This window comes from Gymnogyps californianus, chromosome 1 (assembly GCF_018139145.2).
Source record: "Gymnogyps californianus isolate 813 chromosome 1, ASM1813914v2, whole genome shotgun sequence".
NCBI classification, from domain to species: Eukaryota; Metazoa; Chordata; class Aves; order Accipitriformes; family Cathartidae; genus Gymnogyps; species Gymnogyps californianus.
The window spans coordinates 152,447,062-152,470,145 of record NC_059471.1 but is presented as its reverse complement, the minus strand read 5'-3'; the positions used below and the strand labels follow the sequence as shown (position 1 = coordinate 152,470,145).

At 40.6% G+C, this 23,084-nt stretch overlaps 1 protein-coding gene across 2 annotated transcripts in view; it reads right to left on the bottom strand.

Moving 5' to 3' along the window:
* The window catches only part of FGD4 (FYVE, RhoGEF and PH domain containing 4), a 114,077-nt gene that overhangs the window by 52,724 nt on the left and 38,269 nt on the right, over window positions 1-23,084 (bottom strand). Inside the window, exon 1 of one of the 2 annotated variants that reach the window (XM_050895098.1) lies at window positions 3,459-3,508. The exons of the other annotated variant lie outside the window; for it this stretch is intronic. Coding sequence (XP_050751055.1) covers window positions 3,459-3,474 — 16 coding nt within the window. The 5' untranslated portion in view covers window positions 3,475-3,508. Of the gene's footprint in view, window positions 1-3,458; window positions 3,509-23,084 lie in introns of those variants that run through there. 2 annotated transcript variants of the gene reach the window in all.

Genomic DNA, 23,084 nt, shown 5'->3' with positions numbered 1-23,084 from the left:
AGAGAGCACAAAAAAAAAAAAACCTATGAAATTACTCTTAAAACATAACATTTGTTTAAGGCTAAACATTTAATTTCTTTTATAATACAAAGTTTGGCAATACTCCAATCCCTCTTCACCTTACATGACCTAACCCAGCTATTGCCTCCCCTTCTTTTTCTTTCTTTTTTTTAGTGACAGGTCATGATTTAAAGGGCTTTTTTCACAAGCAAGCAAGAGCAGTCACAATGTGTTAAATATTTAATGGCAATCTAAAGGAAAGATTGTGTTTGCTAACTACCTATCCTTCTCAAGGTCAAGCATTGCCTGTCAAACTGTAAGGAACACACAGGCACTAAATTTCCAAACTCTTAATGTTAAAGGAATTTAATCCTTTTGTTTTATAATAATTATAAACCCAGAGGAGGGGGGGAGAGATGGGGAAGAGGAACATTCCATAACTATTTTGAATTTTTAGTAAAGACTCAACAAATTCACTGGGTTTACAAGTGTTGACGTAAACCATTAGACTGTCTCCGTTTATAGCACCTATCATGTAAAAGACTAACATAAGACTCGGGGTGCTGCAGTCACAAAGCAAAGTGTAGTGATGGTACTAATGAAAACATTTAAGTCTCTGTTGACTTTTGGGTCACAGTATCATTGAACCTTTCAAAATGACATTGCTTGAAATCAGTTTTTCAGCAATGCTTTCCTCCTATAGTGAATACTACTACTACAAAAAAAAAATCTATACAGTTCCAGTCTTCAAAACAATCAAAGCTCCAGAAAAGGTACATTCTACATATTTTCCATATTTGTTATGGGCCTTTAGTACTTGGAAAAACTGCTTTGCTCAGGCACCTGGACACACTCTCAATTGTACACTGTGATAGCAATGAATAAACTGCCATGTGAATTTATAACCCTCCTATAGGCACTGTCCCTTCAGGTGTGCTATACCCCCCTCATCCAGTCCCAGCAGTCAGCACTGGAAGGATTTCTTTCTGTTTTGGACTGGAGGCAGCCAGTGCTTCAGCAAGCAACTCACTGCTTCTCTCAGGTACTATTTAGGAGGGTCCAGGGATATTTGTCCATTCGATTTCAAACCCACACAGACTGGAACTACTTGCTGTCACCTTTTCTGTGTGCATTGTCTATATCTGTAGGTCTCCTACATTATTCTCAGAAGGTGTCCTGGTTTTGGCTGGGATAGAGTTAATTTTCTTCTCAGTAGCTGGTACAGTGCTGGGTTTTGGATTTAGTGTGAGAATAATGTTGATAACACACTGATGTTTTAGTTGTTGCTAAGTAGCACTCATCCTAAGGTAAGGATTTTTCAGTTTCCCATGCTCTGCCAGCAAGCAGGTGCACGAGAAACTGGGAGGGAGCATGGCCAGGACAGCTGACTCGAACTAGCCAAAGGGCTATTCCATACCATGGAACGTCATGTCCGGTATATAAACTGGGGGGAGTTGGCCGGGAGGGGCGGATCGCTGCCCGGGCATCGGTCAGCGGGTGGTGAGCAACTGAATTGTGCATCACTTGTGTTTTCCTGGGTGAGGTTTTTTTTTGTTATATTCCTTTTCATTACAGTTATTATTATTCTATTATTATTGTTAGTGAGTAGTGTATTTCATTTTACTTTAGTTGCTAAACTGCTCTTATCTCAACCCACAAGTTTTACTTCTTTTTTTTCCTCCTCCCCACCCCACTGGGAGGGGGAGGGGGAAGCCGCTGCGTGGGGCTTAGTTACTGGCTGGGGTTAAACTATGACAGAAGGTAACGTTAGGAGGTATCTATATGCTATTCCACAGGCTGGTAGAAGCTCACTCTTTCTTACCCTTCAAACCAGGTATCTGCACCATAGTCCACTCCTGCATTAACTGCTTTCATACAACTTCTAACTGGAGTCTGGGAAATACACTGCCTGGAAAATACCGTGACAGTATAACCTATGCCACCTTAAAGCACATACAAATATATTTGTACTTCACATATTTGATCTCTCAAAAAAAAAAAAAAATAAAAAATCAAAGATCACAGCTTCACCAATATATTTGACATTCAGACTGCCACTGTTATATGTAAGTATACCGTAGACCTCTGCAAACTGAAATAACACAAAGGAAGCAAAAGGGCAAGAGGGAAGATGAGTTGTAATACCGAAAATAGTAGTTATGGCACCGCACTGAGCTTTCTGAAAATCCATAAGGGTTTAGTGTTACATTTACAGGAAAAGAATACGCATTACAAATCCTAGAAAACAGCTCTTAAGAGCTAGATTGGTGGGAAAAAAGTTTCCTACATCCACATGGAGATTCTTCTCAGGATACAGCAAGATGATACATAGAGAGTGGGAGGAAAGGTATGATTCCCATCCTTTTGGTTATCAAAAGCTAGAGGGAGAAGGGCAACTTCAAACCTGATTATAAAACAGACAAGGAGCCAACAGAATGATTTTAAAACAACTATTCTTTGTACCCAAGAAAAATCAGATGCCCACAAGCACTGAAATCAGGAGAGCTGGGGTACAGCTATTTGCATGCATCTACTCCAACCTTCTCTAGCAAATCTCTCAAACTCACTCAGCCACTGACTCCCTTCCCTCTGTTTAGTTTCAGAGGGCCTTCCAGAGGGAGACCAGCATTCTGAACCGAAACCTTCCACAGATCTGTTTCATCCATCTCTCTCTGGAAAACTTAATTCAGAATATTTGCTGTCTTATATTAAGCTGTTAGGGTTGGGTAAACCTTTTAATTTAACTTACCCTAAGCTGAACTTTTCTCAGACCTGAAAAATGCATTCACTTACAAGTAAAGCAGTATTTTCAATAGTATTCTTAAAAATTCAGTTTGCATATTTGCAAAATGGAAAAAATCCAAACCTTTCACTGGATGGTGCAATAAAAGAAAACATTCTTTAATTCTGGAAGCCAATTCTGTACATTAAATGTAGCATAAGCATCAGTTAAATGGATTATTGCAACATTATACATGAAAAGCTGAGTATAAGTCCAAAGTGTACACCTACTTCCTAAAACAATGACAGACATAATTCTTAGAGCCAATGTTTACTTATAGAAGTATCCTATAGAAACCTTGCAGCTATAAACAGAGCTCAATGAATCTGGCAAATAAGCCAGGAACAGAAACCACTTATAAACATCACAAAACTGATTTGCTTTTAAGAAAGTCTCGAGCCGGTGAAAGCAGCAGCAAAATGAGACAAAAGTAGCAGAGTTCTCGGTGTGGCAGATGTACCAGGCAAGCGGTTCAAGGGACTGCAAGCTCATTTACTGAGAACAGGAGGAGAAAGCCACCAGAGCATTCCAGCTGTATTGCATCACAAGGCAGCTGGACGTTCACCGGTTTATTTGCTTCAAACTAGAAAGTTTAACTCTTGGTGTCTCTGGACACAAATACGCCCCAGGTCTTGAAGAGATTAAGGTTTAACAGAAGCATCCCGTCCAGTCTTACCTGGTTCAGAAGACATTGTTTCTAAATATAATCCAGTACCACTGCACGAGGAATTTATTTCGCAACGGTAATAACCCTATGACAGGCTCACATATATCCTATTTACAAGACCTATAAGTTGCCAGAAAGGACTTCTCAGCAGATGTTCAGTATATGCTGACAGTTTACATGCTGGGTCTTTCAATTACACTATGCTCCTCCTCTTTGATGGCAAGCCTGTTTTGAGAGGACGAAAGTAAGCATGCAAACCAGTCCGCTTAGAGAAGAGAGTGAAGTCTGTTCACTATTAAAGAGGAAAAACAAAGAAATCAGCTTATGTAACCTGCAAGCTGCTGGAGAAAGGAGGAGGAGGAGGAAGAGGAGGAGGAGGAGGAGGGACTAGTGTAAGTTGTTTTGTCTAATGCCTCAGCTACTACGAAAGCTTTGTCACTATTGATTGCATTGCTCTTTGAAATTAAAGCAATATCAAGGTTAAAGGACAAGTTAGTACATTTCTCTGGTTGGTACTTTGTTCTCCCTTTATACTGCACAATGCTCACTTCCAATAATCTTTTTCATTGCATAATGTGTATTTAAATTTATGCCTAGAATGAAGTAAATACAACAGGAGGATACTGGAGCAGTGACCAAAAAAGTCTACGTTAAAGAATTGTCATGAAAACATTAGCTTATTTGGCACAGATTAAAATTCACTAGAACAATTCAAAATAAAGTCTTAAACAGCATACACTAGATACTGTGCTCCAGGGTAGAATACAAAGATATTAGAGTGAATTCTGAACTTTGAAAATGCACATTTTTAAAAAGCAAAAGGATTAACTGAAAAGAGAAGTTACTGCAAGTAACTTTCTTTTATTGTTCACAGCTCTCACACCATGTGATCCCCGGCTGGCACACTTTCATCCCAGCAGGAGAAAGAAACTGGGATTTATATCCAGCCCTGTCAATTTGGATAATATGAACCAGAATATAGCAGCCAGCTTGTCATTCGCTGCAGCTGAGGTCATCTTCAACCACTGTGCTGGTCCAAACCACAGCTCCCTACAGCCCCTTCCACCACCAGCCACTCGTAGTCCTCACATTCAAGGCTATGTAGAAGCACAGCGCTGCAGAGCTGCTTTGAAGGACAAGTACCAAGGGTTACAGTGAATACGCTTGCAAAACAATCCATTGTTATGAATATCTGTTTTTCACTGAGGAGACAGCCCTCTGGAACAGGGCAGCTAATTATTTCCTTTCTATTACAGATGTTGAACAGAGGGGGTATTGCCAAAACCAGTAAAAACAACTATTTTCCTCCAGTTATTTCAACACTTTGGTGTGTTTTTCTTCTTGAGATGAGCAGATGCAAGGTCCACGCATATGGATTTGAAATCTAAATGGATTTTTAGCACTGTGACCAAGATTTGCATGTGTTGTTTTTGTTTTGAGCATTTATTTTTAAACTGCTTGGCCAGGATGTTGCATTTCCCCATCCTTGATACTCCTAGCAAGTAATCCCAGGCTCCTTAAAGACACATACAAATTTTATTCACCCAGGTCCTCAACACATCATTAAAACAAAAAATAACAGTAGCTGAGTTTCATAACCGGACTAAGAGAACTCCAGTGCATAGGTTACATTTCTATTTTGAAGTTCACCTCCAAGAGTTCAAAGCTCGCCCCCTTGCTTGGGCTTCCACATGAATTACATCTACAACAGAACACCTGCTCTCTGCAGAAAAGCTTTTGCAGAGAAGATAAAGTTTCTGCTCAGTTTCCCATATTTGAAATAAACCACTTTCCCCACCAGCCTGGTTTGTCCACCCGCCAGTGAGGCTTTATCAGCCTTTCTTCAGCCTGGTATACTCTTCCCAACCCAGGAAAACCACCAATAATGCCTGTCATACAAGTATGTGACAGATTTTAAATTCAGATGCAATCAGCAATAAAGTTTTCAATTTTCACACAAGCAACACAGTAGGTTGGAAAACTGTAAGACAAATGGTTACAAAATAATACAAGCAGCAATTAGTTCAGATAAGCAGCTACATAAATGCTAGTAACTGGTCATTGTAAGCAAAGAGAAGAGAACGGGTCACACAAGGAAAAGCAGGGGCCGGACGTGAAATCAAGTCTCGCCTTTGGGGAAACGTATACAATAACTGTTACAAACTTTGTAACATGACACATGTGGGAGGGATGACCTTAGAGCTACCAGACTCTGCTCTCAGTCTGTCCCTGCTGCAGGGGATGAGGCAGAGAACAGGCAAGAGGTCAGAGCTCCGACCAGCCCTGAAAGGTCCACCTTGGACCACGCAGGCAACGCCCTGGCTCACAACAGCCCACAAAGAGTAACTGCAGCTCTGCTACTGCTCAAGGAGAGAGAAGTAACTTTACACACGTGAAGGAAACTGTGGATTTTATTTCATTTCCAGGGGGAGCAACATTAAAACAGGTATAAAGAAGTCACCAAAGCCCATCTTTAAAACACATGCTTAACTCCTTTTTACAAAAAGGTAAAAGATTAATTGTTTTATCTCTATTTGATTTGCTAGCAGATAAGGGGATTGGGAGAGAGTAAAACTGATACAATGGGGACATCTCATTAACCTATTCCCCTGGTTTCACACAAGTTTTACACCCAACTTCGCTTGCTCTAAGACCAGAAATGTGCAAAGTACAAACTGCACAATGCAGTTACATTGGCAAGTATTAGTTGAAAACTCATTGACAAGAGGTGCAGCTATGTCTTACCTGTCACCAGAACATGTCTATGAACTTCAAAGAAAAGTTAATTAAAAAATAAAGTTAGTTTTATTAAATCTCTCTAAAAAGCAGATGAAGAGGCATGGAGAACAACTAGTTAAATAAAACATTTTCATTAATGGGTAATTAAAATCATACTACTAAGATGAGTAGTTGCTGTCATTTAGTATGAATAACTACACAAACTAAACCCAGCATGTTTTTAGTCCAGAGACTTGCACAGCAGACTAGTGCTATGAAACTAAGTTACCTCAAATCAAAATTATTGGCTTATATATGACTTCATTACTCCAATAATTAAAAGTTTTTACAAACAACTCGCAATAAATATACGGCACTTTGTTTTCCACCTCCACGCACTTTTCAAACTAAACATCACAAGCTTTCTCTCAGTACTTTCCCTGTTTTGCAGATAAGGGGACTCAAATTATGTACTTAACTCATTTGAATATTCTTAATGTGATCAAGCTGAAGTTGAGAAGGAAGTCACATGAGTACTGTTAGGAAACCTGGAAAGTTGAACTAAGTATTACAGAGCTACATGGGAAGCATGCCACACTGACACACCCCCCCAAAAACAAATTAGCTCATGTAACTGTAAATCACAGCCCAGCATTCAGTATGGCTGTCTTCAGCTGGCTCCTCCTTACTGCAGACTCCCTTCAGTCACAAAGTGTTTGAAAAGGTTTGCTGAGGATGCTGCATCAGGACATGATACAAAGCTTCTGCAAGCCAGTGATGGAGAGTGATTTATGCCCCATCCAAAGGATCAGTAACCCATGTGTTGCCCTAGCACAGAATGCAGCATAAGCACTTCTGAATTTCAATATATCAGTGTTCTGCACTGAAAGCACCCCCCAACTTTACTTGCCCTGTGAGAGATCTTTAGACATCTCAATGAGTTCGAGAGAGATGTAAAACCACAACTAAAAAGGCACCCTTCACAGGGCTCCCATAAATTAGGTGTGGTTGACTCACACTGTTATCTACCCCCCTCCCTTACACGCCAGTACTTCAAAAACACAGTAGTTTGGTCCTAGGCAAAAATGAAAGTATGCTTTGTCCTTATCCCAAAATAGTTTCTGAGGTGCTATTAAAAGCCTCTCTCGAAAGCCCGGCAGTAGTCTGCAGAGGGGTTCAACTTGGCTCCCAGCTATTCTTAGGGCAATGGGACTAGCTACCAGGACACCACACACCCTTGTCCCAAAGTGACCTCCACTTGTCAGACCTTCCACGTGCTGCCCTTTTCATGATTCTTGGGATAGTCTAAAATCAGTAACAGGTGATTTTATGCAGAAGATTAGATGGATATAAACCATACCTTAAAAAAAAAAATTAGAAAAAAAAATTCAAAGCATACAACTTGCTAAATACTGTAGTTTTGATACTTCTGTAACAAGGCAAAAAAAAAAGTCTGAAAGTTCATTTGGGGTGCAGGCACACAAAACAAAGGACAGCTTTGGAACTGCAGCTATGCAGAAATGTACACTGGTCTAGGTCAAAATTTGGGAGAAAGCTGTACTGCCCCAGGCATGCTAAACAGAAGGTGACCATCTGTCCTTCCTACCTGCACCTTCTTGCTGTACTGAAGCAATGACTATCCTCTACTTCCTTTTTGAGCGCTGTGCAAGAGCTCAAACAAGGCCTACCACTGGTGCTTTGTGGTTTCTTTTGATCAGGGTCCTCTTTTGATGAGGACACGATGGGGGGCTTCCTGCCTCTGATCACCACGAGCAGACAATAAAACTGCAGAGCCAAAATGTGGCAAAGTAAACAGCTTAAAAAGTCAAGCAGCCAACTATCAAGAGCTAATAAGAGAAACCACCACACGGATGTTCAGGAGTTTACCCTCTCTGCCAAGGAAAAGGAGATGAAGCCCAAAAGGATGTGGTTAGAGTTGCATTTCAGTTTAGCGTTTCTACTACCAAGATGAACAGATCCCACTCCCATCATTCCCCCTCGCAGCTAATATCACGTTCCACCCTTACAAAAACATCCAGCCCATGATAAGCCAATGCAACCTAGCAGGCAAGGCAAACTGTTTTGTTCCAAGTGAGCAAGCTGAATCAGTGTTTTGTACGATGTGACAAGTTCCAGGAGGTGCATGGTGATCATAGCACAGCATAGCTCAGCACAGAGGGAAGGAACATGATGGCCCTTCCCAGTGCCCGGCTGTCACATTAACTCAGCTCCAACATCTCATCCAGGGACAGCAACAGGGGTCAGCCCAAGGACTGCAGAGGTTAATGATGACTGAATGCAGTAGCTGTGAAGCGTTGACAAGTACCCTTGAATGGGTACACGAAGGATGAAATTCATGTGTGGTTGCCCGATATCCTCAGGAGAGACAAGGCAAGAGAGTCCATGTGCAGCCCAAGAGCTCCCTTATGCCAAGCCAGTGGCTGGTTGCTGGCAAAGGAACATCCTGCTCTTCCTCTCCTTGCATTGGGTTTTGTCTGGCACCACAGCAAGCCCATTCAGCTCACTATCTCCCAGAAATGTATTAATTTTCTTTTGGATTGTTCTGTTAACCTAGCAGGCTGAGGTGGCCCATGGGGTCAGATGAACATCAATGTCAACAGAATGAGAAAGTGGGAGAGAACAAAATCCTTCCAGGAAGGAGACCTAGCTATTTGCTGTCTTGTTGAGCTGCATCCTTCAAGCTTTGCCACACAGACATGTGAGGAAGGAAGAAACAGCCGTATGACAACTCAAGATTTGCAGGTATATAATGACTAAAAACATGGGGAAAAAAATTCTAGATTAAGCAAATGACCTACAGAAACAAGTGACCACCAGGAAAAGGAGGGAGGAGGAAAAGTCCACACAGAAGTGGGCTGGGCAGGGAGGGAGTTTAGGAATGGGTATTCAGGACTGCTGCAACAAGGAAATGTAACAATAGCAGCTTAAAAAGATGGGTAACTAGCCCCCAATAAGGTGAGAAATGCTAGGGGAGACTCTGGATCTGCAGCCCAAACAAACAAGTTTGTTGAAAGGACACTTTCCCTCCCAGTTTTGATATCAAAAACTCTTCCATCACTCCCTCCCCTAGGTCTCCTGGTTCACATGCAAGGAGATTTAAGACAAGCAATCTCAAGGCAGGTGTGATGAACAACTACCATGCCATAATTAGAAAGTAAATAGCAGTATTTTTCCATCTTTTTTTTCTTTTCTTCCAGCTCAGCTGTATCTTGTGCCCCAAAGGGAAAGCCTGTGGCTGCACAAAAACCCAAAGGACATGCAATAACAGTTTTTAGGGGAAAAGCCTGCCTTTTTGTCCTACGTTTGTACAGCATTTGTCGTTGTAGCATCTTGGTGTCTGCAATTTAGTTCAAGCATAAAAGTAATACAAGCAACTACAAAACTCTCCAAACAAATAATAGTTGTAATTCTACAAAATCAAAAAACTATATTAAAGATCATTGAGTGCCATGTCACTGACATCTATTCTATTAGCGTTTACAAAAGGAGTGCTTTTGCTATGGCAACTGTATGTTTTACACTAACCATATAAAGCTGTTTTTCTGTAGCTTAAAGTATTTCCCATACTTAAAAAAAAAAAAAATCCAGGAATCTGTGGTTCATTTTTCAATTAATCTTCTCTAGCAAAGAAAGATCAGCAATTATTAAAGAATTTTTGGTTTTAGATGTGGGAAGTGGTCAAAGGCTTTGCCTTTATCAACAGGGTTTGATTTGCCAATTCTCCTGTTTAAAAAAATGGCTTAACAGTTCACTATTTCTTATACCTCCTTTGTAATATATGTATATATTACAAAATTGAGAGAAAGCTTCATGTTATGATTCAGCGAAGAGACAATTACTATTTATAGTGTTATCCATTCTATTACACTAACACACAGTTAGCAAATAAATACAAAGAGAAGACTCTCTGGCCCTGCAGCTCTGCCTTTTCTCATGTTGTCTTCATTGCTTTCTCCTTCCCATGCCTTCCCCCTTGAGAAGGCTGCATCTTCAGGCCTCCTGCCTCCATCGCAGCTGCTGCCTCTTCCCCAGAGACAGTATTACCTCCGACGGTGACATTCCCGGTTGCCACTGTGCTCTCCTGCCAGCCAGGACAAACAGCTAGATCAGCAGAGCCGGATGGTGCTAGGCCAGGAGAGCAGCTCTGGTGCCCCACCAGTTGGGGATGATGTTGTAGCTGTTACCACACAAACCCATACCCTTCTTTAAGGAAGCGTGGAAAAAAGGGAAGAGAAAAAAAAGCTTATGACCTAGCCTAACAGTGTTGTCCCACTCGCCTTTATTCACCTTCACAAATTAAACGTATTGCTCATTTAATATCTTTGCAAAACAGCTTAAGAGGACAGACTCTCATTTTCCAGTTAATTTAGCTTTTGGTCACACACACACACCACACACATGTATCCCTCAAAAAAACTAAAAAAAACCCCCACAATCCAAGCCAGGAAGACCACCACACAGGATTTTCCTTAGATTCAGCAGTACAGTGAAAGGCTGAAGCCATAACTTAAAAATTACCCCTGCCATGTTAGAAATCCAAACAGTACAAAGACTCACAAGTGAAACAGGTCAGAATGCAATGCCTGTGATTTTGCTTCCATATAAAACACAAGTTTGGGCAGTGATAGATACTAAATATAAAGTACAAATTATTCTTGGTTTGAGTTAATAAAAAACAGCATGGAAGATTTACAATAAACACCAGAGTGGAATACATCAGTACATTTCTGGAGTAGATAAGAGCATACGAACCATGGTCAGGAAAAAAAAAAATTAAAAAATCATTCAATCAAATATTCTGTGTCTGAAAAGAAGCAGTAGCAAATGTGTGGGTAACCTACAGTAGAAGGCAGCAAACACACAATGATCTTTCCCTCAATCCCCATGGCTTTCAGCATCAGTTGTTTAGGGATCACCCGCGTCAGCAGATGCATTTGTGCAACCATATTTTACCAGTTGCTGGAAGATATACTCACCATGAATTTGTTTAGTCTTTTCCTGAATCCCACTTATATTTCTTGCACAGAATATGTGACAGTATAGGCATTTTCAATCTATTCTACCTTAACCCTGACTCCATGCTTTCTGGGGAAACTTGATGGCACAACACATTTGCCCTTCCCCTTCCACCTTTCTCCGTCCTCCCTGTCACATTATAGAAAGCATCAGATTAACTTTCTCCAGAGCACATCAATTCCTAAAAATCATAGAACCATAGAATGGTTTGGGTGGGAAGGGACCTTTAAAGATCATGCAGTCCAGCCCCCCTGCATGGGCAGGGACATCTTTCACTAGATCAGGTCTCAGGACAAAAAATTCCACTATCTGTTTGTGACTATTTCCTTCTGCCTCAAATACATAAACAGCTTTAGTCTCCTGACTTAGTCCTGTCAGGGCCAATTTAACATAGTACTTACAGGAGAGGCGGCAAATCGGGACCTTCTTTACAGAGCTTTTTCTCCCCTGCCATAAATACATAGTACTGCTTTTTTCCAATCCATCCAGCCTTGAGTATCTCAAGCTCCAGAGAAAAGTGATCTAAAGGAATTCCTTAAATCAATTTCTTTCAAAAAAGGAAGGTAACAATACAGACAGTGGTGACAAATAAGAGAATGTAGAAGTAGATTTCAGCTTTTGGTGCAATAAGGGTGCAAGATCAGAGACAGTTGTGACTCTTTTACATAGTGAAGTTGTGCTGATAGTTAAACACAGCCTTCACAGATCACATCAGCACTAATGAAACTATAATTTCCTTTAAATTATTGCTATCCACACCCCAGACCTCATCAGCCAGACGGTAATAGCTTTTCATCATTTATTTTAACACAAAAGCAATCAATAAGCTTTTCCCCACAGTTCTTTTACTGCTATCTATGAACTCTAAAAACCTAGAATCAGAGAAGATGCCAGCTATAAAACACACACAGTCAAGTTTCATTGTTGTCTGTCTTATGGAAAGAGATTCTAAAATGCCACCCGATTTTGCGATAAACTGGATTAAAGCAGTTTCAGTGATCTACAAAGAAAATCTTCATCCATCAAAACATGATGAATAGACTACAGTATCAAAGAACTGTAAGTAGATCACCTTGGATTGAGTGGCTTTTCCCTCTCATCATGACTGTGTTCTGTGCATTGTTTTGCACGGAAAATGTCTAGTATCGGATTGCAGGAATATCACACTTTTGTTAGCTTTGTGGATCATTCACACAGGGTGACGATGTTCCATAGAAGACACACACATACACAAAAAAACCTGCTCATCTACCAACTGAAGTTTTACTCCTGTGTTAAGCAGCAAGCAAAAAGCATTCTAGTTTTCAGAATTTTTCAACAGTAGGAAAATTTTGGAATATTCTCAGTCAAACCAGAGAAACATCAGCAATAAGACAAGTCTGGAAAATTTAAGTCAGTTGTTTAGTCAATTTTACAATGAATAAAATCAGCTTTATAAACACATACACACACCAAAAAAAAAAAATTGCAAGCAGTAATTATCCTGTTATGGCAGAAACCAGGCCACAGCTTGCAGAACAAGTGGTAAAATGGGGAAAAATTGGTGAGCAAGGTGCTTTAACTACAGTGGTCTAGACAAACGCTTTAAAAAGAGCACTTACCCAAAATAACAGGATGCTAGCAGAAAACAGAGGGGTGCAGCATTGCCGACTTTGCTATGGTCAAAGAGTGCTCACACTGCTAACTGTGAATATTTCATCATATTAGATTTTAACTGTTTTGTTTCGATTCTTAGGTAAAGCTCTAATTCCACCGCTAAGTCTTCCATTTTATTTTGGCTTATATAGCAGCTATCTTTAAGAGTTTGTTTGTAGCAGCTTCCACAGTTAAAACTGACTTACACACAGAAATCTTGACAAGCCAAGGGACAAAACCACTTGCCAGCTGCATTACAGTGGGTGGCCAAGTCATAATAGCAACATAAGGCTCCAAGCAATGGCATGAACAAGAACTACTGAAGAGAACAGACATCAGAATTAGTCATGGAAACTGCCTTGGCACATAGAGCTGCCAGAGAACTATTACAGCCGTAAAGAAAAGTGGCACAGGATCTTTAAAGAAAGGCAACAGGTAATCTTATATAACCTATGAACCCTTTTGATATTTTAGGGAGCTTAACAACAGGTATACAATACTCGACCATGTTGAATGCAAGTAAAACTAGCATAAAATTATTTATTCTAGGTAATAGATCTCAGTCTCAATGTAACTGCTGCAAGCATGATATGGGAAGCCATCAAACTATTTTGAACTACAGAAAAGACACTTCATGCTTTCACTCATCTTCCTGAGCATCAGTGACCTCCTTAAGAAAGGGAAGGGGGGGTGGAATATTAAGTCATGTAGGAAATGGGACAGGGCTATAGGAGCACACAAGTGATGCTGGGACTGAGGAGGAGATACTAGGAAGAAAAATTTCAAGTGAGAAGTTCAGGTCGTGCCCTGCAGGAATAACTCATTACAGAATCAACTTGTTATTTCAAGTAATATTACAAGCTCTTGAGCTAATTTTCCCTCTGCTACTCAAACAGCAGCTATGTTCAACACCACTCCAGGGAATACCCCACACCACCCATGGCACTACTCAATGCCTGCAAAACAAAACCCTTAGCTGTAGAAGAGACTGGAATTCAGGTCTTCTGAAGCCTCAATCCCCAGTTCATGAGCCTTTGCTAAAAAGGCTTGCATGGTACTTTGTTTCAATCTTAGCTGTCAAATCTAAACCAGATACTCAGAACTATAACCACAACACTATTTAATTGGGCAGCTGGACATAGATTATACATTTTTTTTTTCCAGTAAGTGTTACTACAAGTGGAACAGACAAGTTGCAACACTGTTTAATACCAGGGTTAGCTGCATCCACACGATCTTCATGAAGGTAAAGTCCTTCTGTGGTGGTGGGAAAACCACAGCATCAAAGTACAGTCCAAAGGACACACAAGCCAGCAGATGTCTACAGATAGTCAAGAACAAGCATAAAAAAAACTGCAATGAGGGATCCTCCAAAGATCAGCAGTTGGAAAAGCACTTCTACTAGCCAGGACGAGAAGATTGTTCTTCCCTCTGATTCAAAATCTGGCTGCTTTGGGTTCCCTTTCCTCTGAAGCACTGGAGACTGGTTGTGGCTATGGAGTCCACATAAGCATCATGCTGCTAGCAGAGTTCATTTCTCAAGTGCCTGCTTAAGTTTTCTGCTAGCAGGAATCTCATGACATTGGCAATGACTTCAATCTTTCTTGCTCAGTTTCTGAAGCATAGTGTAACATTGGCTTTTGGTCCTTTACTACAGTTTAAAGTTTTGTTTAAAGTTGGTTTCCCATAGCCAGTAACAGTCTATGATTCTCAGTGTGCCAGAAGAAAAGTCTACTGAACATCTAAATGAGACATAAGTTATGTGGCTGCCTGTGACCGAGGGGGGCGGGAGAAAAACCCACACAAAAACTCTTCAGTGACCAAATGGCTCCTTCCAGTCCTGAGCTCCGCATTCCCAAATGCACTCAAGTACTCACTTTGCTCAGATATTCATCAAAAAGTAAACAATTCCCATGTATCTATCAGGCCAAGCAGTATTTTTATACTTAAAATGAACAGCTAATTATTGCATATAGTAAGAGCAACTAGATGAACTGAAAAACAACTCAGAAATAATTCCACTTCAAGATATTCTGTTGCTGGCATGCAGGCATTTATCCCCACCCTGTTCTTCTTCCAGCTGTGAACAAGGATTACCTGGGAGGAATTTTTTCTGAAATAATTTGCAGAACAGCTCTGAGTCTTCAGGTTCTTCAGCTAGACACATCAACAAGGAGGACAAAAGTACTTCTGTAGTAAACGCAAGCCCCTCTGGAAAAGACTAAAAAAACCTGCCACAATTCATAGACATATCATTAATCTGCACATTGCCAGTCTCTCGCATTCAGTTACTCATAGTTTCACTGCACCAGTTTAGTACGGTGATCTGCTTTAGAATAAACTCAACAAATTTGATGTTTTCTAAAATCTGGTACAGCAATTTCTAGCATCGTGAAAAAAGTATTAATGCCTGCATTTTGTCCCCACCCATACAAAGCATAAAAGACGCAAGCAATTTTACATGACTAAGGCCTGGCTAACAGACCAACAGCAGCAGTGCCTGTGTCAGCAGGCTTATCCTCCCACATTCAGCATCCCGAGGACTCCATTATTTCATGGGAGTTGCAGAGAGAACAGTTTGTAAACAGGCACCAGGACTTTCCAAAACAGTTGGTCCTTCAGAGGGAGCTGCAGGCTTTAACCTTGAAATAGCCATGCTGCTATAAGGAGACAGTATAGAGCCTGGGCTTTTTTGTTTGTTTGTTGTAATGTTCAGAATACAAGAGAAAACAGCAGAAAAAAAAGTGTATTGAAACCTAAGCATGTTTAAAAGCTCTGCCAAGGAGCAGCCCAAACACAACGTATAAATAAATCCAAGTCATGTCAAACAGCATTCCACAGTCATGTGTCAAGTGAAAAGCAGAAAGACTTGTCTGTTTGAAGAAAACAATTGTGATCGTTTATACGCAAGCCAGCTTCCTATATATTGACTCCGGATTTTACCATTTAATGACAAGTTTCCTGAAAGCTTAGTATGTACACACATTATAAACAAGATTAGGAAGAACCCACTGTATACCAGGTTGTATTTCTAGACACTATTTAGTTGGGAGATCATTCAAGATGTCTTTTTTTTGTGAGATGATGTACCTAAATTGAGCTTACCCTCTTAAAAAAACCCAAATCATGACTCAGTATGACCCATCACCTCTGCTGGCCCCCAAAGCCTGTATTTTAGAATAAATCTCCTTCAAGAGATCATGTAGCAGATTACACTGACCCTCATTTGTTTGCATTAAGCATAAACATCAGTCACTTGTAATAATCTACCAAAGATTAAAAAAAATCTTTAAAAAAAAAAATCATTAATTTCAAACAGACATTTAACAGTTCCTCTGTTACATGGAAATGGGATGTCTACTATGAAAGGCCAGATGTTCAAACGGATTAGAGTGTCTAGCCTTTAAATCCTGCATCTGCAAATCAACACTGACCTAGTGACCTGAAGTAAAATTTAGTAAGAAGAAAAAAAAAAAAAAAAAAAAAAAAAAGAGTACTCAACAGCCACATATAGACCATTCAAGAAGGAAATAAAAAAAATTGTTTGCTCAAGACTATTTGGACATTTACACAGTGCTCATCAGAGAATATCATAAGAGCTGGAAAATGCCAAAACGTGAAGTCCCCTATGTATCCTTGAAACAGGTTTAGCAAAGCCAGTGGAAAAGCAAGTTTCTCAGCACACCACCAGCTAGCAGTCAGGAGAAATCACCTCCAGAAGGGGTATACAAGCCATTACCTTTATGTCGATATGATAGTTGCTGTCTGTGAAGACTTGCCAATGAGACAGTAATTCACATCCACAGCGACAGCGAATCCTGTAGGCAACAGCTACCTTACTAGAAACAGACCAGGGAAGAGAAACACGTCCCACACCAGCTACAGAATAACCTTGGGGTGGTTGCCCTTCCCTCTAGCTAGGTTCAGCGTAGCATCTGAAGGGTGAAAGTCTAATCTCTTTTCAAGCACAAAAGCCAATCTGCCTCCTGCATTCTTTTTAACAACGCAATTACGGACCTGCAACTTGCACGTGTGAACAAGTCCACTGCAGCCCATTAAAAGCAAGTTTTGCATAAATCACTCACTTCAATGGCAACGCAATACTTAAATTCTGGAGAAGAAAGGGGTTAAAAAAAAGAGTCTTTTTAATTACAAGATGATACAGCTTCCATTAAGAGTGCTCACCCAGTTCCACCAACGTGCGAGTGTGATATGATGTCTGACACGACTTCAGGCACATATATCAGGCTCCCACAAGCACAAGAAAAGCTCATACACCACAAACAGTTAAAAGTACTCAAAGAAATAAAAATCCCCTCAGCCTCCCACACACACACTTTTGTTAGGCACCAAGACTTGGAAAGCATCTCGTAGGTTAAAAATTTATCCTAGTCAAATATGTTGCAATCATGACTTATTAACTCCATTGGTAACCTTCCTCCCAGACTCCAACGCACTGACATTTTAAGTGCATAAAAGCGGAGGGCAGATCGGTGGAATTAGGACTGACACAGTTTTAATTAAAAGCCTCTAGTAGTGTCCTTCCCTGTACCAAATAAAAATGGCAGTCCTGGCAAGAGGGATGCAGCAGAAGAGCTTTATTTTAAAAGGGGAAGTCCATACGTGACTAAAAATATCTGCTGAAGTAACATTTTGTCTATTTGGAGTACAAATTAATTTTAATGCCCCTCATTTAAGTCAGTAATTTGAACTGCACACAAACGTTCATTATGCATTTATTATGAAAAAATTTAATGCTCCTACAGCACAACAAAAAATGTCTTTTATAGGACACAAAAGCCTTACAAGTGTATATTTCTAATTCGATTTTCCCCTTTAAATGAAATCCTGCCATCAAAACAGTCACGATATTTGCAGACTATCCTGAAAACTCGTGTCAAGTCTCCGTACAATTAAGCTCTGTAAGAGAAAGAGTCCAAATTGTTTGGTCAGTTGGTGAGTTGGAAAGAGGGGCAGAGGGTGGGAACGAAGAGTGGAAAACCCGCTCCTGCATTCTGCCTTCCTTACGCTGCTTCCTCTGAGCAAACTGCATAAAACACCCTAAACATCCATTGTATCACCAGCTCTGTTTGAACATTTCCCCCTCGTCTCACCCTTCATGCCAGTACGAAAACCAAACACGTATCACATCCAAAAAGAAATCACTCAGACAAAAAGCAATCAGCGTGAAAAGGCATGTAAATCAAACAGATTTGGCAGCGAACAGCATTTCATAAAGAGATACGAATTGCTCCATTTGTGTCAGTTTGGCCAGTTATTGTTCTGACTTACTACTTTAATGACCCCAAATTAAACTGCTTGAACTGAAACAGACAAACAAAAGATCTTTAAAATACAATTCCCCCACATACACCCTCTTAACAATAAGCATTATTTCCGTAGTGCTATCATCCTTAAATCATAAAGCCACTGCACCAACTAAAAATTACCTACCTACATACATAATGAATTTAGTACTGACCTTGCAAAAAGCTTACTCCTCTTGGTTAGAAATCATTAACAGTTTTGGTAAAATCCTTTTATGCGCTCCTCCAGCTAGCTAATTCCAGCCTTCCATTAACGCACTCCATTGCAGATAATTGCCGACAGCACACGCTCCCCTGCTTTTGCTGGTTCCCAACCCAGCAAGGATAATCACATTCCAGCGGGGAGTGAACAGATGGCAGCCTCCATGGTAACAAGTCCTCCCCAGCTAGTGGTAGCACTGGGAGACTCCCAGGGACTGGGTGACAAGCGCTCTTTGTGCTTCAGCCTTGCAAAGCCTTAGCGAAGGGAGAGCCAGCTCCTAGCGCTCACTGGGCATGCCTAGCAGGTGCCTTGCCTTCGCAAGCAGGCAGAACACCTTAACAAAAGCTTGCAACCAGGTTTAACCTTGACGCTGCCTATTCCCGCGACACGAGGGGGGGAAAGGGGGGAAGGGGGGGTGAAACACATGCTAAGATGGAGGTGAAGCTAGGGAGAGTTTTCATTTACTATTAAAACAGAGGGTTCAGAGAAATTAGCTGAGGACTGTTTTTCCCCCTGGCAAAATGATTTTCTGAAGGCAGGCTTATTTCCCCTGAACGGGTTTGATATCAACATGATGGGAATGTTTGCTGCCTGATATCTATCTCCCAGACCTTGAAATTGCTCCCCTAAAGAATACTATAATCTCCCAACCTGGGTTTTCCTCGACAAGAACCGCACAGACCCTTGCTTTTGGTCTTAGGGCTTCTGTCAGGCTTATCTGCTCCTGCATCTGCCAAGACCAACGCTGATTCAGCAGCAGGCAAAACCGCCGTGTCTCTCTGCTGCACAATCAGGCTGCCGGGGGGAGCGTGTCTGGAAAAGCCTTTTTTTGCATCAAAGCTGTGCCTGAAACCACTGCTCTCACCGCACCAGATCCTGCGTAGCTACACACCTACACTGATGGTGTGCACCAGCTTGGTGAAATTCCCACCAACGTTATCTGGAGGGGAAAGGGAAGTGGCTTTTCAAGACCAACCGATAATGATCTCGTCTACAAAATAAAGAGAGCTTTGAAAGAACATATTAAGGCTTTAAATACTGATGAGTTGCACAGCACCATGTCTAAAAATATTTAAGGTTCAAACCACTGGATGTGAAAAAGCACGCAGCATGGTAGTCCATGGATTGACTCTGTTGACGCATTCAAACTTTCTCTCCCTCACTCTCAAAACCATGCAGCGCTTATGACTAACAGAGCGTCAAAGAAACGTGGGTAATTTTACTTAAAGCTGAGCCAAATTTGGACTTCAAGTTCCTACATGCTAATTTAGGTCTGCTGAATTATTCTTTTGAGGAAGGGAAAATGGTTTCCTTTCTCCCTTAATGGCACCTTTGATCTTGTAGCTGGTCCTGCAGGGCAGCGTTCGTTCCTGTAAAAGACTGAAAAACCCTGTGCTGGAACCCATCATCACAAAAACGCTGTCTTTTCCTCTGGGTGGCTCCAGGCACGGAGCTCAGTAATTTTCTTCCCCCTGCCCCCAAATTTTCAGTTTCCCTCATCCTCACTGCATAAGGAAGTTAGTTTTGTTTCATAGCAAGCACAGTTAAGTTTTTCTTACGTTGGTAAGAGACGCCACTATTAAACTGCTAGTGCATTAACACTGGAAGCCCCTCAGATCACTGCTGACAGGGCCTGAATACCCATAAGCTGTAGGAGAGGCCCCGCCGTGGAAGGCATGGCAGCTAAAGAGGACCCAGACTTCGGAGGTGACTCGCAGAGCTCACAAGGGCACTGTGGGTACCAGTGAGAGGCATGGGACCAAACCCAGGTCTGCCAACTTCCCCTCCAGAACTAGTAGATCATTCTGACTCATGCCGCTAATTTCAACCCACTTTCTTCCTCTAAATAAGCAATCTTTGCATCTTCAAAAATTTCTTAAGCAACCACGGACTCCAAACCTAATCATCCATCAGCAACAACGGTAAAATAATGTAAGGAAGTAAGCCAGTTTCCTATTTAACTTGCCAACTGTTAATAATAAAAACTTTTCAGCATTTAAGTGTTATGAAACACACCGATAGCATTTCTTGTTTTGCCTCTTAAAAACAGAGACCATGGCTCAGAAATTAGTTTTAATATACTAATAGATTTTATGTATTTATGCATTCCTGGGGGAAAAAAAAAAAACAAACCTGTAGCAATTACAATTCTTGGCAAACAGACTGACTTCGAAATTACAGGGATACAAGTTCAGTTTCAGTCTTTTTTCTTCCTTCATGAAAGAGACCTCCTACAAAGTAGTTTTCTAGATTTATGTTAATTCTAACTTTGTATTAAAAAAAAAAAAACAAAACCCAAAAGAATGTTTACTGAAATATTATAAGCAATTTTGCCATTGGAAAACCTGTTCCAGACACCAACCTTCAAAAACAGACCGTCTGTTTCTGAACAAGTACTGGCTGCACTCATTATAGGAGGATTGCTAGCAGAATAAAGGGCAAGAGCAGTCAGAATCCATTTCAGCCTCTTACTTGGAATTTCTTCAATTCTAAAGTCTGATTTTACACAGATACAATGCAAAAATTTGAATAAACCACACGGAGCAGCCATTACACACAGAAAGGGGCAATGGGATGCACTACAAATTTTGGCAGAAGTAATACGTAAGTTACATGGAGCAACACTAAAAAAGTATCCTCTGTATATCTGACAAATATTTTATTCAAACTACTTGAAAGGGAGAGAAGAAAACAGCACATCCAAAATGCTTTTGAGGAGGAGTGGACAAGTGAAAGAAAACTTAGCCATCTCCCCTTATTCTTTGGCCCAGTCTCAGCCAGATAGGAATTCAGGAATAAACTGTTTTTAGCTGGAAGATATTAATGAAAAATAAACAACATATTGACATCCTGTCTCCTGAATTGATTCCATTGAATGGATTGTCTTTTATAACGATGACACCATGTGCTTCAACTTTTTACAGTTCCAGCTGCTATCTGATAGACCAAGACGTTGGTATTTTACTCAAGTTGATGGAGACTCAAACTAGGCTTTAGAAATGTATGCTTTTCAAATTGGATATGTTAGGGTTTTTGGTGATGACCGCTTAAAATCTATTCACCCAAAACAAGTTACACGAGTTGAGACTAAGGCATGTTGATGGAAGTTAGTCTCCATTTTCTGCATAAGATTTGAAAGCTTTATTTATAAAGCCAACCACAGCATCTAAGTGACACCAGGCCTCACACATGCATGGTTTTGAACTTCCGCCCATTTCTCATACCTGTTTTTAGAGTTCTACTAAAACAACCTTGTAATTCCTGACAGTTGTACCAACTGTACGTTACTGCCAGAGAAAAAGCAATACAATAGACCATTGATCTGCTCTATTATAGTATCACCTTTGTTTCTAAAAAGAAAGCAACCTCAATATAATATGTACAGATTTCTTTTAACTTGATACCATCTGGTATTGAGGAAGTTCATTTCAAGGGAAACAGGATGTCTACATTTTTAAGAGTATAAAAAAATATTCTGTAAACAATTGTAAGGGCTGAAATTTGCAAAATTTCCTCTTACTTGTCCAGAATCCCAAGATTTAACATTTTTTGTGATAAGCACAGAAGGGCTAATGCTTCCACTCTGGTCCTTTAAGATGCCTTTGTATGACAGGGATGCTCTTCCAGTCTCAACCTCAATTGGCTGTTTTCCTAAATTAAAAAAACATGGTACTTTGCAGAAGGAAAGCAATGAATTAAGCCCTGCAGACAGCAAATGCTTCCTCAGCAACACCTCTGCAGATATAAAGCAAATGGGGACCTCATGTCTGGTGTGTTGCACTCCCCTTACTTCCCAAGTATTTTCAGACCACACAGTTTCGCATCGGCACATGCTTCCTCAACGTCACAAGAAACAAGACTATGGAGTTTCTTCTTCTTTCACAGGGTGCCCACACAGCCTGGGATCACATGCATGCTGGGCGAGAAGGGGCAACAACTGTTTTGCTCTTGTTCTTACGGCCGCTGTTTGACTAAGTGATGTCAACATTTTGAGCGATAAACCTTTCCCTTCCAAACTGTTACTGCTTACAAAAGTGGGATTCGCAGCAGGAGACGAGCTATCTCCTTCTCACCAGTTCAATGACATGGACTGTCTCCATCTACTGCAGCAATCATTCTTCCAATATTACAACAGCTGTTTCTGTGGATGTTTATTTTTGGCAACTATCATTAAAGGACAACAAAGAAACATGGACAGAGCTCATACTAGGCCATCTTAGTGACCTATTTGGTGTACAAGGCTGAAAGTTATCCTTCCTTCATAGGCAGTCCTCCAGAATAACTTTCAAGTCATAAAATTAAATTCCTTATAGAAGTAGAAAAATCAAGACTTCTACTATTATGTCTCCAAAGATAGTTACTTTCAGATCAGGAACAGCACCAGCCCAATACACTGAAACACTTATTCCATAAACTGGAATTACTCTAGTTTCCAAATACTTTACGGCACCTCTCCCACTGAGCTGTATCAGTAGTGCCTCCAAGTTAGTAATGCCTGTAGAAAAGGACAGAAAAGGATGTTTTTTCTTTAAAGCCAACACCAAAGCATATCTAGAGTTAGTCAGGCACACTGATTAATATAATTTTAAAGTATTATGGAAAGTAAATTATGTAAAATGTAATTTAAAAAAAAAAAATCCATCAATCCAAAGGCCCTAGATTAGAACTCCTTTCGCTAGTAAAGAAAATCCTCTTGGAAATTGCTGATCACAAAGA